Source organism: Peromyscus californicus, unplaced genomic scaffold (assembly GCF_007827085.1).
Source record: "Peromyscus californicus insignis strain IS unplaced genomic scaffold, ASM782708v3 Scaffold_13__1_contigs__length_99412109, whole genome shotgun sequence".
Lineage (NCBI taxonomy): Eukaryota > Metazoa > Chordata > Mammalia > Rodentia > Cricetidae > Peromyscus > Peromyscus californicus.
In genome coordinates, this window is record NW_026294424.1 from 1571491 (window position 1) to 1590473 (window position 18983).

Sequence of the window (18983 nt, forward strand, 5' to 3'; positions counted from 1 at the left end):
TGTGCCATGCTTCTTTGCCTGGATGGCTTCGTGAACGCTCACTGAGCCCCAGCTAAGGACCAGGCCTGGGGACACAGCCACAGAAAATGCACACGATTTCTGCCCCAGGGAGACCTCTAGGGGGCGTCCTACATGCTATGATGCTGAAATGATAACTTATCTGGTCCACACACACCCATTTCATGAGTGATTGAATCAGTAGTCAGAGAGGGAGAGCAACTTGTCTAAGGTCACACAGCAAGTCAAATGGAAAACAGGAGAAGAGTTGGCCTTGATCCTTTCCAGCACTGTGTTCTGCTCAGCCTGAGGGAACAATGGCCTGGACTCTGGTGTGCCTTGGTGTGTGATTCCTCTGTGATACAATGATGTCTAGACACAAGAATCTATGTGTCACAGTACATCATTCTGTGATTTTCTCTAAGCACAGATAACAGAAGATTTCTCCTTACACAAAATGTAAACTTTAGCTTTGTGCATTTTTTTGTTCAATAGTTTAGAGGAAACAAATCCCCCCAAACTCTCCTGCTGTGGTTTTGGGGCTGCCTAACGTTCTCTGCCCACATATCTCCTAAGTCCCAGCTTCTTAAAACGGGTGTCATGACCCACACGGGGTTGTGCAACTAAGTGTCACCAAAAACTTGGAAATAGTAAAAGAGTTCTGAATGTCCAAGAACACCAAATGAACTCAGAATCAAATATGTAATGAAAATGAGGCGTTCCTGGTAGTGCTCACCCGTGCTGCTCTGTGTGACTTTATGCAAAAATACATACACACATCTACTCATTAGCATGCAAATTTGCTTTAATCTTTAGTAAATGTTAAACATATAAATATATAAAAGAATTGTTTAAAATAAAAATTTTATTACTCATCAGTAAATGTTTGGCTTGTATAACTACTTTTAAAACTTACTTTATTTGTATTTATGTGTATCTGGATGTCTGTGTGTGGGTATGCACATGCTGGGTATTGGGGTGCGGGGGTATGTGCAGAGACCAGAAGAGGGTACCAGATCCCCTGGAACTGGAGTTACAGGCAGTTGTGAGTATCCTGATGTGGGTGCTGAACAGCAAACCTGGGTCCTCTGGAGGAGGGGTACATGCTCTTAACTACTGAGCCATCTTTCCAGCCCCTGTGCATCTGTTTTATATGCTGGCATACCTACGTTGTGGGAAAATGTCTTATGCGATAGGTGTGATGAGTGATTTGAGAAACCCTGGCCTAAGCGAGACCATGCAGGCTCCATCTCACGGGGTACTGAGGCTACCTTGGATTCTGCCAGCTGCAAACAGCTCTAAGGTGGAGACAGTTGTGCACAGCTGCTTGGCAGCTGCGAACTCCTTTCTTCAAAATGTGCTGTGGTCTGAATGGGAAGCGTCCCCCCAGGCTTATGTGTTTGAACCCTTGGTTCCAGGAAGTGGCTTACTGGGGACAGGCCTGGTGGTAGCACACACTTGATAAGCTGGTCCCATGTCCTACCCGCTCTCTGCTTCCTGAGTGCAAACACAATGTGACCAGCTGCCTCGTGTCCCTGATACCTGCCATGCCTGTCTCACCAGGCTGGGACTGTACCCCCAAGTCATGAGCTGAAATAAGCCCTCCTTCCCTTACACTGCTTCTTGTCATGTATTCAGTCACAACAGTGAGAAGAGCAAACATCTGTCCACGGAGGTTCATGGTCACATAGTAAGTATAGGCATTCTTACAGCATGTAATGCTCACTGACTGACAGCCCTCCCCAAAGGCTTAGGTCTACAAAGGCCAAAACCCTGCATAGCAGTGGCTTCTTTAATAGCTGCTTGTATTGACTATCTCCTTCTGTTCTCCCCCCGCCCCCCCCCCCCCCCGTGTGTGTGTGTGTGTGTGTGTGTGTGTGTTGCTAGGAATTGGACTTAGGGCCTCACACATGCTAGGCAAGTACTTTATCACTTAACTTTTGGTCAACTATCTTTTTTAAAGAGTTATTTATTTTAATTTTATGTGTATATGTATGTGCCTGAGTAAATGTTGTAATACATGTGTGCAGGAGCCCTCCGAAGAAAGCGTTGGATTCCCGGGAGCTGGAGTTACAGGCAGTTGTGATCTACTCCGTGTAGGTGCTGAGACCCAAACCCTGGTCCTCTACAAGAGCAGCAAGAACTCTTAGCCACTGAATCGTCTCTTTAGCCCCTTTGACTCTGTTTCTTAACGCCCCTGTTTGCTTTATAGTGAACGGCAAACCCGTGGTGGCACTGTCCTACAGAGGTGCATGCAGGGGTCCTTCCCCAGCAATGAAAACATCCCCACAGATGTTGCCGGGGTCACTCTATGTATACTGCAGGACAGGGAGATTTAGAAAACATTCAGCAAGGCCCATCACCCCAGCTCCTCAGCTCCCAGATGACAAACAACATGACTTTCATCTCTATACATAAGCCTCTCTCAGTGACCCTCCAGGCCATGTCATGGCCATCTGTCTGTCTTCTGATGTTGCTGTTTAGAAGCCAGGACCACCACGGCTTGTTCTTGTGTCTGTCTCCCCTCCAAGATCTTGAGATCTTGGTCATACCCAGATCTCACACACACACACACACACACACACACACACTCCAGGCCCAGGGCCCAGCACTGCTCCTGGGACACTGCAGAAGCTCAGTGAACACTCACAGAGAAGCACGCCAACACACCAGCAGGCAAATGGCAGTTTGCCGCCCACCATCCTCCTCGGCTCCTTTGACTGTCAGGAGCCCTTCCTCAGAATCCTCCTAGTGGCCCACTCCTCTGGGGACTTAGCTTCTAAGCAACCTATTCTGAAAGTTGTCACCTATCTGAGTTTGGGCAAATGGCGTTCACTCCTCCAGACTCAGCTTAGGGACAGGGGCACCAGTGCCTCCCTGGGTGCTTTACAACATCGAAGGGAGCCTTTCAGGGCCAGTGCTCCGTGGCTAAGCAGCAACTGAAATGTCTTCTCACAATGCCCGCCCTATAGCTCACAGCTCAGCTCCCAGAGTCCATCAGATGTAATAAGCAGAGGGCCATCTTGGGAGTGGGGTCTGTGCTCCCCACTTCAAACCTGGCTTCTTCCATTTGCTGGAGCACGTGACTTTCCCCACCTGCCTCAGTTTCCTCACCTGTAAAGTGAGGGCTACTAACTCCACCCCCTCATCAGCTGGCTGCCTTGAGCACACAGCTCCAGGTAAATGGCAGCTTTGTGAAGACTGACTGCTGCACAGGTCCCTACACACACTCACTCCATACCTCTTGTTTCCCAGTCTCTGTTCCTTACAGCAATACAGCCACATGAGGACAGTCCCTGTGACTGGGGCAAGTGGCTTCTTGTGATCATTTCCTCACTGAGCGGCTCATTCGCTGAGCATCCCAGTCTGTGGGTGTCAGTCCCATCTCATAATAAGGGTGCTGAGGCACACAAGCTAAGTAACCAGTCCAAGACTATCCCGGCCAGTCTGGATCACTACTGGCCCCTATGTGGGATCCCCCTGCAGTTCCCTATAGGAGTTCCTTCCCCATATCAGCACACAACTCCCCTACTGAGTAGTGTTGCATGTCCCGTGGGTTCCTAAGAGCAGCCTCTGTTTTTCCCTCTGCTCCATACATAGGGACCACTGTTTATGGACAACATAGGCGACCTTCATTAGACATCTTTGGGCTTTGATAGTCAAAGCCCTACATACAGTGCAGTTCCTTGGGATGCAGGGCCTGCTGAAGAGAGAGCATGCAACAGTGAGGTCGTGGATGCTTGTGACTGGTGAAGGCTTTACAGCTGAGGGTATAGACCCTACCTGATCCAGCCACTGAAGAGCCTGGATCCCAAAAGAGCTACTGACTCTTGCCCCTGATCCAGAGGGAAGGACAGCAGAAGGAGGTGTGACTCCCTGCTGGTCCTGATGCTGTCTTGGTGTCTGTGGCCAAATCACTTGCCCTTCCTGGGCAGTCCCTCCATCAGCCTTGTGGTTGTTCCCTAACACATGAGGGATTAAAGGAGAGAACAGGAAATGGGCAAACAGGAGCAAGACCCTGCCAGGCATCTAGGAACCCACTCCTCTCAGAGAAGTGTTTTGAAGGAACAGTGAGTCCCAGTGCTCAGGATGATGACAAGCTGGGAGAATAAAGCCTCAGGCAAACCGCCTAAATGAAAGCACATTTATGGTAATCACAGAAAAGATGCTAAGTGACAAGTTCCATGTGCGCATCATTTATTTTCAGAATTACAAGGAGACAATGGTAAGTGTACACTTTGTTTTCTTCTTGGTGGCTGAACAAGAGGTGCACGGGAGGGACAGGCCGGAGATAAAGCAGTGAAATGCACAACAGAACACAGACGCCATCAGTAAGCTGGCCCAGGCAAGAGACAGGCCATTATCCGGGGAACTTGAGCATTCCAGGTTCCAATTAAAAGACACGTTTGAATTTTTAAGTGAGCAACTCCCATTGGTTTGTACCGTCTGTCTGTTTTTGTTGTGTTTTTGTTTGAGGCAGGGTCTGCCACTGTCCAGGGTAGCCTCGAACTTTCTATGTAGCTTGAATTCTGATCCTCTTGCCTCTATCTCCCAAGTGTCTCCTCTTCTTTAAAGGAACTGAGTTCACTATGGCTTTAGGGACACAGGGCCAATGCAGCTGGAGCCACCTGCCCTGATGCCAAGGTCTGTCTTCCAGGTCTGTCTCTCAACAGCTATGAGTGACCACAGACAAGACACTACTGCCCGGAGCCTCAGCTTCCTCTCTATGGAGCGAGGATGCTGAGAGCAGCTGCCCCTGTCTCCACAAGCTTTGAGAGGAAGCTCTGAACACATCTGGCACATGGCAGGAAGACATTAAATGCGCATGTTTACTCTTCCATCAACTAAAGAGGAAATAAATGCCCAGTCTTCTTGCCCCAGCATAAGAAACACACCCATGTTTAAAGAGCTAGTAATGGAGAGATCCAGAAGATGCCTAACCCATGGCACTTTCTCCTAGGCAGCCCTGGGGCCCCATGTGCTGCTGCTGGGAATGGAGGATGCAAAGACCAGTGGATGCTGGACCTGCCCTGGGAAGTTCACAGCCCAGGAGGGGAGGAAGTTGCTCACAGCCTGGAATGACCACTAGGGAAGACAGGGGAGGAGTGAGTGCTCTTGGGGAGGGGCTGGGTCAGAGGAGACCTATACTGTGGGTTGAGGATCTGTCTCTCACAGGGCTTGCACACTGTAGGGATCCACTCAGTGTCAAATAGATGGGTGAACAGAAGGACAAACCGGGAAGGGTATGAGGGGCAACTGGCTGCCTGGCAACCAGCTGGATGAGTGGACAGATGGGGAAGATATAGATGAATGGGGACACCAGGAAGCACAGGTGACAGTGGACAGACGGCGGCCGAGGCCCAAATGTTTCTTGTGCTCCCAAATTCACAGGTTGTGAAATCTAATCACCCAGGCAACAATGTGAGGAGGTGATTAATTAGGAATGGGCCCCTCACAGGTGGTCCATCACTCTCATGATAGAGGCACATGCCCCTTCCACCAGGTGAGTACTCCGCAGCCACAAGGTACCATCTACAAACCAGATCTCCTACACCTGAGTCTGGGGGTGCCTTGGGCTGGGTGTGAGGGGCTAGACTAGTGTTGGGGTGGGGGTGCACTGGTTATCTCTCTTGCCGCTGTGACAAATTACCTGGCCGAAGCAACCTCCAGGATGAAGGACTTATTCTGTCTCTTCATGTAGAGACTACAACTATGGCCAGGAAGGCGTGGGGCTGGGAGCAGCTGGGGAAGGAGTTGGGGCTCTGCCTCTTCACAGCTCAGGAAGCTCCAGTAGGTGGAAGCCTTGAGCTAGAACTGCAGGTTGCCCGAGCAACCCACTTTCCCCACCCAGGCCCCACCTCCCAGCAGGCATCTCTAACCTTTCAGCATTGTGACTCCAATATTTTCACTACCACATCCATGCTCAAGAACCGCATGATTGCTTTTTAAAAACCTCATGGTGTTGTAAGTCTCGGCTTTTGTGTTGGGCCGCATTCATAGCTATCCCAGAGAGACTGCAAGGGCTGCAGATTGAACACACCTGTCAGGTCTAAGTGGAGTTCCACAACCTCCCCAAACAGGACCAGCAGCTGGGGACCAAGGGCTCAAACATATGAGCCTGTGGGGGAGGTAGGCCATTGCACATTCGAACCCTTAACAGTGGGTGAGGGGAAGAGCAACAGAAGATGGCGGTGGGGTGTAGTATGTAGTTGGACACGGGGGTCTGCAAGTGCGTGGACAAGTGGGTAGATATTAAATGGTTGGCAGATGAGTAGATGGTCATATGGGTAGTGAGTGACCATACGACAGTGGTGACCTCGTGTGTATGGATGGTAGGGACGGAGACTGGGTATGGTGAAGGATGGACCGGCCTCTAGTTCACATAAATGATGAGAGGATGCTGAGGAACGACCTTGATCAAGTGGCTGGACAAGAGTCAGAGGAGAGAGGGCAAGCGGTCATTCCTGTCCTGGGTTCCAGACACTTACCAGGCTACCGCGCCCCAGCTGGGCCCGCAGGCGCCTGTTTTGCTGGGCGAGCTCCTCCACCTGGCTTTGCAGACCTATCTCCGACAGCGTCAGCCCATACACGCAGCAGCGCAGTTCTTCCAGCTGTTCCCGCAGCTGCCGCTCGGTGACGCTGTGCTCCCGCAGCCTGCGCGCCGCCTCCGCCCACTCCCGCTCTGCGCGCTCCGCCCTGACCCGCAGTGCGCTCAGCTCTGTAGCCTCGGGAGTGCCTAGGGGACCGGCCAGGATCTGCGGCCGGGGGCTGCCCGCACTTGGTAACGGGTCCGGGGCATGCAGCTGTGCCAGCAGGAGGCCGGCAGCGCGGCCCAGGCGCCGCACGTCGCGCTCCAGCCGCTGCACCTGCGCCCGCAGAACGCGCTCCTGCTCCCGCACCAGGCCCAGCTGTAGCTGCTGCGCCCACCCACAGCGCTCCAGGGCTGCCGCCTGCCTTGCCAGAGCCTCGTCCTTGTGCCGCAGCCGCTCCTGTAGCCGCTGCTGCCGTCTGGCCGCGCTCTCCGCCTCCCGCACCTAGGAGTTGTGGTGATGGGGACGTCAGGGAGCACCAGGCTCACGCCTTGCTCGCTCTGATTTCTCTTCCTAACATTCCCATATTCTGTGCATAGTAAGTATTTTGCATTAAAACGTTACATTGGGACCACAGATGGCTCAGAGGATAAAGTCACTTGCCACCAAGCATGAAGACCCAAGTTGGGTCCCCCAGGACCGGCACGTGGTAGAAGGAGTGAACCAGTCCCACAAGCTGGACTCTGACCTCCACTATGACGCACGTATGTGCACGCACAAAATAAATAAACACTTTTTAAGTTAGGCTGATTACTGAGTTTGCTGGCACTGTGGCCAAGAGTCATCTTCACCTCACCCTAAACTGATGAGCCCAGGAGCTCCATGAGTTCCCTAAGTCGTGTGTGTGTGTGTGTGTGTGTGTGTGTGTGTGTGTGTGTGTGTGTGTGTGTGTGCAGTGCACTGATTGGAAGGGCAGTACACCCTACAGAAGGCCTCTGGATTTGCTCAGTCTGAACAGTCCACACCAATTTCCAAACTCCACAGAACTTCTTATTTCAGTGATATGAGCTGAGCAGGGGCCAGGAAACCACAGCAGCTGTTCACAACTCAATGCCTCTCCCACCTCCAATAAGGCTGCCATTAGTCCCGCCACACACTCAGAAGTTACCTGTACAGTGGGACAGCTAAAATTCTTGCAGCCAGCTCTGGGGCACAGCATGGCAGCCTTGGGTCTGACTCAAGGGCCTCCCTCTGTCCCTCGGCCATCCACCTGATCAGGGAACACTTCTCCATATTTGGACCCCTTGCCTTCTCCCTACCACATACAGTGCAACACCACCCTGAAAAAACGGGGGTCTTCAGTGTTCACAATGTGTCGAGACAAACATTACCTCTGTGGTAAGCTTTCTCTTACCAGTTACCTGCCACCCTCTGCTGCCAGAGAGCCCGTAGGTGGGAGAAACACACCCCAAAGAAGAAAGGAAGCACGGGCCATCTCAGGCAGGCTCTGTGGGGTAGTTTATTGGTCAGGTGTGGAGTTGCGTTTCCTGGATGTAAATTCTCCCGGCTCTACAATGGTGTGAATTCTGTAGTGGGTGTCTGTGTGGTTCTGGGTGCCTGGGGATCCACAGCATGAGTGGGTGGGCCTTTGGCACCTCTCAGGATGATCAGAGCTCACTGCAGAAATGAAGCCTCTTTGCTTCCTGGGAATATGACCAGAGCAAAGCTGCCATCTGTGACAGATCAGACACAAAAGATGCCCAAAGCCTGTTCACACATCCCTGCAATACTGACTACCACATGCCAAAGTCTCCACCAAAAACATAAAGGCTAGAGGTTAAGGTTGGATGGGGGCTGGGCTGCAGCTGGGCCACATGTGACCCTGGCCCAGCCCCTGAATCTATAAAGAGGTTTCTTGACAGATCTGTCTGAATGCCTTCATGTTGTTCAAGACAGTAATAACAACAGGGAAGCATGTGGAAAGGGCATAGAGCCTCCCCAGAATCCCTCATGCCACAACGCAATTAGCTTACATGGTACCCTTGCCCTTCATTTTCCATCACACTATAAGCATCTCCATGCAGGACTGTCCCTGACTCCCCTGGCGAATCCCAGGTGTGTCGAGAGCAAGGCTCAAAAACCCTTACAGCGTCTCCTCAGAGAAACCATGTGTCCCCAGTACCCTCTACCTTGCTAGGAAGACTCCCCTGGGGTTGAGAAGCTAAAGGCATGTGAGCCCAGGAGCCAATTTCATGTGACTCTGCCTCCAGTGGTCAGGGGAGAGGCAAGAGTGCTGACCCCCCAGTACCTGAGGGCTGAACTGAGCCGAGTCGGGCTCCTTGCCTGGCTGTCCCATGGCTGCCCACTGTCACAGACACACAGGACCATCACATAGGTCATGCACACACACCAAGGCACAGCTGAACAAGACTCGAGAAACAGCACTCCCTTTAGTGCAGGCACCGCCTGTTCGTACTGAGTTCCCATCCCACGAATGGGCTGCACCCTGCAATCTCAAAACCCCGAAGCTATGCTTTAAAGTGCAATCCCTGAAGCTGGGTGCCCGGGCATCACAGGGTACCTACTGCAGAGATCCAGATCCATCTGCTATTTCTTCCTCGGTGTGCCCTGAATCATCTCCCCTGCTGGAAGGTTTCTTATGATGGATAAGAATGGCCGATGGATAACATTAGTGAAATGCCCACCTCTCTGAGCATTCTACAGGTTTCTAGTCATTTAACTCATATGACCACCTGAGGGGTGGGTACCATATTATTCCCATTTTACAGATGAGGGAACTGAGACCTGTCAAGGTTATATCACTTGTCCAATGTCACACAGCCAACTCAGCAGTAGAACTAGGGTTTTCCTCCAAAACACGCCCCTGAACTACTTACTACTTCTTGGTGGAGGTGTCTCTTGTGCTCTGCCCCCCCCCCACACACACACTCCCCAAAGTCTTAGTTGTCTTCCTTGGGCTTCCTAGTGCCAGCTCCTTTGCTGGGAGGTTATCTTTTCAGTGACCCCTCTGGAGTCCCTGACGTACTTCCCGGCCTTTCCCTCCCCACACGCACCTCTTTCCCCAGCCTTCCACAGCAGCACATTGGTCCACCTCAGCCTCACACTTCATATTCCCTTCCCAGCAAGGTCTGGGAAGGTCTGCCCCCAGTTCTCTGAAACGTCTTTTTCCCATCTCACTCACAAGGTGCCCAAGTCCCTCCTCCACCCAAGACCAGGTTCTTATCTCTCCTCTGTCCCCACCTGCATGCAGCAATTTGAAGACAGAGACCTGCATTGGCCACCTCCTGTCCTCAGGAGCCCAGGCATGAGAAAGGTACGAACATGCTGACACCCAGGCTTCCCCAGGAGGCCTGGGAGGTAGGGAGGGGGACAGCAGACAGAGAAGCTGAGGCCCAGGGTGACCACACGACCAGGCACTGGCAAGTAGAAGGGACACGAACCTGGCTGACCAGTTCCCCCTGCAGCGCCCGCAGCTGCTCCTGGGCGTAGAGTGAGGCACGTCTTTCCTGGGCCACGCAGGCACTCAGCTGTTCTACCTTCAGGAGAAGCTTCCTCTCCGACTGCTCCAGCTCCTGGACCCTGCAGGACCGGAAGCAGGAGACACTCGCTCAGGGCGGGAACTGTGTAAACCCCACCCCCACCACTCCAGTCATCTGGCCCAGCTACTGGTCTGAGAGTTTCATTGTAAAACACTCACATACATCATCAACTCGGGCTCTCACTCTGTAGCCCAGGCTGGCCTCAAAATCATACCCGTTCTCTTTCTACCTCCCCAGTGCTCGGATGACAGGAGTGAGCCACCATCCCAGCTATACGTATATCATTAGAAAGTCTCTGCTCTACCTCAAAGATATCACTGCATGGATGGGAAGATGGCTCAGTGGGTAAGAGCACTCATTTGGTGAGCATGAGGATCTGAGTCCAAATCCCCAGGACCCACATAAAAGCTGTGCCTGTAACTCCAGCACTGGAGACTGAGACAGACAGACCTTGGGAGCTCACTGGTCATCCTGCCTAGCCAAAATGTGAACTTCCATTTAAAAGAGAGGCCCTGCCTTAAGGCAATAAGGTAGAGCGTAATGGAGGAAGACACTCTCATGCCCTATTTGGGCCTCTCCATGCATGCGGATGGGTATTGCATGGATATGCCTATTACATACGTGTGTATACACATACAACAATGTCACTTGCCACAGAATTCAGCCATAAGTGTTTCTCAGCCCTACGTTAGCAACCCACGTCCATGAAGCCCAAGAGACAGAGTGGGGGCCAACCACCCAAGAGCTTTTTCTGCACTATCGGACTAATACTCACAACTTAACCAGCCTCCAGGTAATGAACTTCACACAGGAGAAAAGTGAGGACCTGAGAGGTGGATTATTTCCCCGGGTCACACAGAAGCGTGGATTCCAGGCTGACCTTTCACTTTACTCGCTGTGGACTCCCATTCTGGCTCCAAACTTACGAATGTCTTCTAAGGAAACACTGATGGTCAAAAGAAGGTTTCTGTGATTTTAAAAAAAGGGGGGGGGGCATGTCTGTGTGACTCGTACTTCTACAGGAGATGCTGCACTGGAAGCAGGCTAAGGGACTGCAGAGCTCTGTGCTGCATGACCAGCAGAGACTGTGCCTAGCTGGGAGGGGACAAGCCCTGACTGCAAACAGAAGAGGTGACATTAGATGGTGACATTTGAAGGGGAAGGCAGAGCAAGGCTCCCTCCAGAGGTTTCTGTCTCCAGGACAGTACTAGCCCTGCCTCCACTCTAGGTAGCGTTGGCGTGAGACACCCCCCATCTCCCACTTACGCACATGCTTTCTCCTTCACCCAAGACCACCTGGTGACCCTCTCGGACTCAGACCCCCGATCCACAAGGAGGGACTGGTTCTGCTGCCTGCCTTTGTCTCTACCACCATGGAAGCCTAACGGGGTTAGTTTATCACGATGGCCCTCAGATTTTCATCCATAAGACAGACAACTGCACTTTGCTCACAGGGTTTTGCTGGGATTAAAGAGAATGGTGTCTTACAATTCAAAACACAATTATGGGTTCCTCTCCTTGGGGAGGTCCCCCTACTCCACTTGAGTAAGTCCTCTCGAGCGAATGAGTCAGGAGGTGGAACTGGCACCTTCTCGCTGTTTTTGAGAGGCACCAAGAGACGAAAGAGAGACAGTGAAACCATTCTCTTCCTTTTGGGGAGAAACCTGTGTCCTGAGCTCAGGAGACAGTCTGTTTCTGACACAAGAATAAACGGTCAGTGCAGTAGCCGAACTGTGGCTCCAGATACTCCCAGATCCTGATCCCCGGAGGAAGGACATCACCCTCCATGTGCACAGAAGCTGCAGAGCAGGTAAGGCAAGTCTGTGGGAGGAGACATCGTGTGGCCTCTAGCCAGTCAGAAGGAGGCCTAGGCAGAGCGGACTGTAGGGAAGAGAGCTGCAGAGCCACTGAGGCACCACGCTTGCTGCATCTTGGAGACGGGCTGGGAGCCAAGGAGGGGTGCTCAGGGGTGCTCAGCTGAGGGTCAGACACCTAGGAGTGAGTCCCAAGGGTGTCTGGAATGGGTGAGACCCTACTGACAACCTGAGCTAAGCCTGAATCCTAACTTCCAGCTTCCAGAGCTGTTAATCAACTGAGCCAGGATTCCTGTTCTTTGTTTTGTTTTAGAAACACTGTGTGAATGCAAATGTACACGTGTGTGGAGGCCAAAGGCGGACGTGGCATGTCTTCCTCAACCACGCTCCACTTTTTATTTGTTTTGAGACAGGACCTCTTACTGAGCTTGGAACTCACTTGCTGTAGGCTGGCCAGCGGGCTCTACTGCTCCCTCATCTCTGCCTGACTCACCCTGGCTTTTACTTGGGTGTGGGGGACCCAAACTCAGGTCCTAATGTTTGTGCAGCAGGACCTTTACAGTCTGAGCCATCTCTTTAGTCCCATCTCTGTAGGCTGTTCTCAAGTCGCCAAGTTTCACGGCTGTATGCCCATAATCTCAGCACTCAGGAGGGAGAGGCCAGAGGATTAAGAGTTCAAGGCCATCCATGGCTGCATATCAAGTCTGAGGCCAGCGTGGGCTGTGGGAAATCCTGTCTCCAATCCCACCACCCCTATGTCCCAAGAAAAGCTACCTAGTGTGTGCCACTTGTCACCGCAGCCACTGCAAACCCATACACTCAGGACCATGAAATGGGCAAGGAGTGTTTTTCTCTGACTAAACTAATCAAACGTGAGGCTTGCGAAGACAGTGCCACAGAGGAGACTGTGAGTCCAGGGGCTCTGCCATGAACACACGGGCCCACAGTGGCCACAGACTAGACTTCCGGGCACCTGGAATCAAGTCCTAGTGCCCTTAGGGATGGACAGGCACAGTCACACAACATCCCAGGTCTTGGTGTCTCCTTCGTAAGAGAGCATACTCTCATCCTGTTTTCCAGTCTTAAGGTTAACCTTGAACACCTGCTGGGCAGGTAGGGCTGACTCAGGCAAGAGTGTGACAAGCCCTCAGTGTGACCTTGCTGCATTTGGGTCAGAAGTGATTGCAAAACTTACAGTCCGGTGAGATAGGAATGGGCTGGGTTTTTTTTCCCCTTCAATTTTCTAACAAATACGGCTATGTTATTTTTATATTTTATCCATTTCTTTTCATTGATTAACTAACTTCATTTTTTGAGACAAGATCTGACTCTGTAGCCCAGGCTGGCCTGTGACTCACAATGATCATCTTGCCTTGGGCTCCTAAGTGCTGGGATGCTATCACTGTTTAAATTAAATTTTTTATTTTATTTTATTTTTTTAATTTTGTGGAGATAAGGTGACAACCTCAAGTGTCGTTCCTCAGGCATCATTCACCTTGTTTTCTATATATTTATTTTGTTGGGGTGGGGCAGCACATGTGTAGAGGTCAGCTGACAGTTTTGTGGGCGGTGGTTCTGTCCTTCAGCCCTGGGGTTCTAGGAATTGAACTCATGTCATCAGGCTTGACGGCAAACACCTTAACCACTGAGCCATCTCGTCAGCCCTGCGTGTGAACTCTGTGGCTGCAGCAGGTCCAGTGTGCACTCCCAGTCACTCATTGTTTTCTAGTGAGACAGACCTACCAGGAAGTCAGCCGGGCATCTGCATCCTCAGTGGGCCGTTCAGACCCTACTTCTGCTCTTCGTAGCCCTGACCCTATAGTTTATGCTTTCAGCCTCGGTTCCCCCATCCAGAAAAGGAGGTAATAACACTCAATACATCACAGGGCTCAAGGGACTCCAAGTGCGGCCAGAGTAGTCCCTTTTCCCCTTCAGTCTTGCCGTGGATCCTATCTCCCTATCCCCTGGCCCTCTCCTGCAAGATGCACACCACATCTTCAAAGAGAACAGTGGATATGGCCTCACCCTGGGCTCCAGCTTCAGAGGTGCCTCCACCAAAGTGGCCTGACTCACCATAAGTCCTAATCGATGACTAGATCCGCAACACAGACTGAAACGCACTGTGAGCCAAAATGAACTTGTGTTCCTTTCATTAACTGAGCAATTGGTCACAGTGACAGGAAAAATGATTAACACATAACGTCTCAAGAAACTCTGAGGGACAACCCCCCCCCCCCCCCCCCCCCCGGCTACCATGAGAAGAACGGCATTCCTTCACCACACCCATCCTTCATGATGCTCCCACCTTGTCACGGGCCTAAAGCAATAAAACGAGCTGACCATGGAAACCTCTAAGACAGTGGGCCAAAGTTAGTCCCTCCTCTTGAGAGGAAGGGAAGAAGGAAGGGAGGGAGGGATGGAGAGAGAGAGAAAAGAAGGAAGGAAGGAGAAGAAAGTCCTTGGGAGGGCTGGGGTGTGACTGGGCAGCTAACAGTGCTGCTCCAGGACATGCAAGGCCCTAGCAGCCCCTGTGTCCAACCCCAGCACCACTAAAGAAAGGGAAGACAGGAAGAGAAGGAGAGGGGAGTGGAAGAGAGGAAAACGAGGGAGGGGTAGAGAAAAGGGAGGGGAGATACCATTAGGAAAAAGCCAGAGGATGTGGTCTGAAAAAAGGACCTAGGTTCCGATGGCCATTCAGGGTCTGTGTTGACTCCACCAGGGCTCACTCCAGAGGCTCAGCAGAGAGAAACAGCTGCTTGGTACCCTGTACCAAGATGATAGAAGAGCTGGGAGGCCAGACAGAGATGACAGACAGCTGGTCCACCAACTCTGGAGCCACTTCTGGTCCCGGAGCTAGGGGACTACCCAGGGGGAACATGTGACCAGGGTTTGGACCAAGCCATACAGCAGGAGTTGGGCCAACAAAGAAGAGAGGCACACATCACCTGGGCCCAGCCACAACAGAATGGAGGTAATGGAAGGTGTCTGGCTTCTCCCTTCCTCACTGACTGCCAGTGCGTCCCATTGACTGGACCCAGTGGATGGGGATCGGGGGCAGAACAGGACCATGACGGATAGGAGAAGAGAGGGCAAATAACCGCCCAAGGCTGGTTCTGTACCTCTGGCGAGCCTAGGACCTTAGCTGGAGACAGGAGTCAAAGGACCATGATGTCAAAGGAATTCATCCACTCCCCCTACACACACACACACACACACACACACACACACACACACACACACACACAACAAAGAGTGCTCACAAGGTTACACCCACCTGCTCCTTAGCCCTGACTCGGACATCCCATGTTTGTCCCCAGCTGCCAACAGCTTCCGCTCCGAGGATCCCAGCTGCTCCCTGAGAAGCCCCGTGTCCAAGTCTGGCCTGCTGGCTGCTTCCGGAAGGCTTCCCTGCTCGTTGTCATCACCCTCCTCCACATCTCGGAACACCCAGCACGTGTCAATCTTCACATCCACGTTCATCACATCAAAGCCATCGCCGCTGGGAGCTCTGATGACGTAGCTGAAGCGCTTCTCGGTCTGCTCCTGGGCCGTCGGCTCCATCCCGGAAACATTTCATCGGCCCAGACTTAAGGAAAATAGAATGAGTCTGCAGCATGGATTTTCTGGAAATTTTTGAGGTGACTACCATGCCTTTGGAGTGTCCGGGAAAATGTCCCTTGAGGAGAACAAGGACAGGTGGATTATTCATGAGTGAGTAGCTTGGGTTTCATCCACACAAACGTCATGCGATACGGACAAGCAGCTCATTTTACAAGTTGGCGTGCTAGAACACACCAAGGCTAGAACGAGGCTCAGACCAGTCAGATGGAATTCAGTGCTTAGCAATGCACGCAAAGAGGAAAAGGTAACTTTCTAGGGAGTACCCCTCACAGGTTCTTCAAAGCAAGCAAAGCTCATCCCAACCGTAGTGAACGAGGTTCTGTGGGGCTGTCTGAGTATACTACATACTTACCAAGGACCCACAGTCCATTTTAGAGATGGTAAAATGGAGACCTCAGAAGGTGGAAGAGCTTGTCCAAGCCCTACAGATGGGAAGGAACAGCCAGGTCTGACTCCACACCTGAGAGTGCGTGTGCTGAGCCCGGGAGCCATGAGATCAAGTGTGGAATGAAACTGGCCTCTGGGCAGCAGACAAGTCCCTGAGAGCTCGGGGTTGGGGACGGGATCCAGAGGGTGAGGAAAGCAGGAATGGCAGGGAGCATCAGGCAGGCCTAGGCAGAGATCCCTGGGATGGAGGTACACCCCGGGTCACAGCCAACAGGACAGGAGTGGCTGGCCACACGGCCCACAGAAGGGGCATGCTCACACAGGCGCTCAGGGTTCTTGGGCATCTCGCTGTGAGCACAGGGCAGTCACAGCCTTTAAGAGTCAAGGAGGCGGCTGCTCCAAGGGGACATCAAAGGGTTTACAGAGGGAAGGAGCTGAGGCCACCAACCACACCAGCGGCCAGGACTAGGCAGAGAGGTAAAAGGACAGAAGGTTGACCATAAGAGGCTTTGCTTCCCCAGAAAATGATAAGAGACGTTTCCATTCCCGTTTCTTAGTGCGTTTTCCTCAGAGCACACAGACGTGTTCATCTCTGAAGGAGAGCCCCGTGGGACCTGAAGGAAACCTCATTTCCCCTCCCCCACCTCTGCACATTGCCGGACATTCAATCCCTCGCCATTTCCTGGTCTTTCTCAGACAACTGCCTCTTGCCATAAAGATGGACATTTATTTTAACCCTTTGTGTAGATCCACTTAATGAAGCCAGGAGGTTACCCAGCTAATGAGTACACTTGAGGTGAGCCATTCTTGGTAGGAGCAGCTGTGGTCTTGAGATGCAATGGGGTTTGGCTGGAAAGCACACGTACCCCGCCCTGAGCATCCTGCCTGCGCCCCTCTAGGCTGTTTAGGACACACTTACACCGGCTTCATGCTTTCCAACAATGAAGCCAGTGGCTCTCTTTTCTACCTTTGCTGAGAGGTCTTCTGAGTTCCCAAGAGTGATGTCTGGGGGAATGCAGGGACAGGAGCTACAGGTAAAGAGCTGCAGAAGAGTTGGGCAGGTAGGCAGAATCAGCAATGTGAAACACTGGCCTTAAGGGACAGGAAGATCAACTTGAATCCCGGGTGTTGGGCCTGACTCTTTAGGTTTGAATCCTGTCTCAGGTATGGATCTGGACAAGGTACCGAGCATCTCATAAAAGGATCTCCAGGCACCGTGTAAGTACAGGCATCCGCATCCAGTGACAGAGTACGTGAATGGATTCTCACAGCCTGATCAGAGAGCCCAGTGCATCCTCAAAGCTAAATACTGGCTGAATGTGCGAGGCATAGTAATGCTTCCTGGGTCTCGCTCTCAGCTGTCTGGGCTGTGACCAGCCTTGTTGCTTAGCTGCTGCGGGCTACTGGGCAAGTGGCCAGCACCTTGCAAAATGACACCACACACAGTAAACAGTCCTCTCCCTCACCATGGGGAGGACTCCCCAAGTGCCGGTCATGTGAGCCCCCAGAAACATTGGCCACAAGATGCCACCTGCAGTGGGAAAATGGCTGTTCATTGAAGGCAGCAAAGACCAAGAAATGGGTTCCTGAAAAAGAGCCCTTCTTGCCCACAACGGCCCCATGACTGCTAGTTCTTCTTGGTGAATCACTAAGACTTAGGGGGAGAAGAGGTGGAGCTGGGTAGAGGGGTGGGCCTCTGGCCCCATTTCCCTTGAGGAACAGGCCTCAAGAGAGTGTCTGTAAGGACAGGGGCCCCAGTGCCTTAGGAGACATGACTGAGAGATGGCCACAGAAAGGACACATGACTGCAACACCCATCTTGAAACCTCAGCCCTGAGGTGAAGGGTTATGGGGGGAGGGGACACAGGTTCAGCCCCGGAGACTCCCCTTCTTCCATCAGAGTAGGGCTCTGCACACATGGGCTGGGGTCTGCAGAAACCTCTAAGAGTTCTTTGACAATTTGATAGAGAAAGAAGACACCAAAGTGCTTGGTTTGGGGTTTTCTGCTCCATGAAGGAAGTTCCTTAACAAGCCGAGATTCAATATGAGAAAAAAAAAATCCATTCCTATGGTACTGGGAGTGCTGGGGAGTATCTCTTGGTGGCAACCCGGCTAGGGAACCCAAGGGAAATGGGGGCCATATAACCCTGACCTTTGGAAAGAAAGACAAGGGGAAGCAGGCTACAACTCTCCAGGGAACAAGGCCCTGGTCTAGGGCCCTCAATTATGCCAGAGCATCATAGTCCCTGCCCAGCCAGGGTAGGAAGTCACTCGGAGGGCCTCAGGCTGGGTGGACTCCATGGAGAGCTGAGCTAGGACACAGGCTCCGTCTCTGTACATGGGTACATGGGTAGGAGTGGAGCTCTACACTGTGCTCAGCAGGGGCACTTGAGTGCAAACTTCTCTGTGACCAGCTAGAGATGCAAAGTGAAGAGGACCTGGTAGGACACAGGTCTTACAGCCTTAGGGGTACCCTCCCTTTTAAAGCTGCAGGCCCCCAGTTCTCAGCTCAGCTGACCACCTGGCCCCAGCCTGGGCCTCTCTTCTTAGCCCCCATAGGCTGCAAGAGTGACAGAACGGCCCGGAATCCTCAGCTTCTCTTCCTCCTCGAGATTGCATGTCACTGGCTTAGAGACTCGGGTACCGAAGTGGCACCTTGTATTAAAAGACTTTGCAGGGTGGGCTAGGGACCTCATCCTCCTAGTGAGCCTGGGAAGAGGGTCATGGAAAATCCCACCTGCCTTCCTAGCTACAGAAGAATGCAGCAGTGGCCTTGGAGATTGACTCTGTAGTTCTGCTCCCCTGGAAACCACACAAGTGTTAATCCCTGAGACTGTGCCTTGCTGGACCCAGGGCTGGAAAGAGGAGATGCGCACCTGTGATGCCATGCAGCTCTGTGGTTCTCTGAGCACCGTGGCTCATAGCCAGGCTTGTTCCTAATGGGGACTTAGGTAGCAATGCCTAAGATAGTGACCAGGAATTCTGGGACCTAGTAGAAACTGGGGCAGCTTGCACACATGCCTGTGTGAGCGGCATTCTCTCAGGCATGAACAGATTCCTGAGAAGGAGTGGAC

At 52.2% G+C, this 18983-nt stretch overlaps 1 protein-coding gene across 22 annotated transcripts in view; it reads right to left on the reverse strand.

Moving 5' to 3' along the window:
* The window catches only part of CUNH4orf50 (chromosome unknown C4orf50 homolog), a 92145-nt gene that overhangs the window by 71609 nt on the left and 1553 nt on the right, over positions 1-18983 (reverse strand). For 17 of the 22 annotated variants that reach the window (XR_008217632.1, XR_008217633.1, XR_008217634.1 and 14 more), the window contains exons 1-3: positions 15176-18884; positions 9989-10127; positions 6486-7031 (exon numbers count right to left, since the gene is read on the reverse strand). Coding sequence is in view for 15 of the 22 variants with exons in the window: in XM_052736064.1 (XP_052592024.1) it covers positions 6486-7031; positions 9989-10127; positions 15176-15462 (972 nt within the window). In the remaining 7 variants the exon portion in view is untranslated. Of the gene's footprint in view, positions 1-6485; positions 7032-9988; positions 10128-15175; positions 18899-18983 lie in introns of those variants that run through there. The other 5 variants (XM_052736060.1, XM_052736059.1, XM_052736058.1 and 2 more) reach the window with 5 other exon arrangements.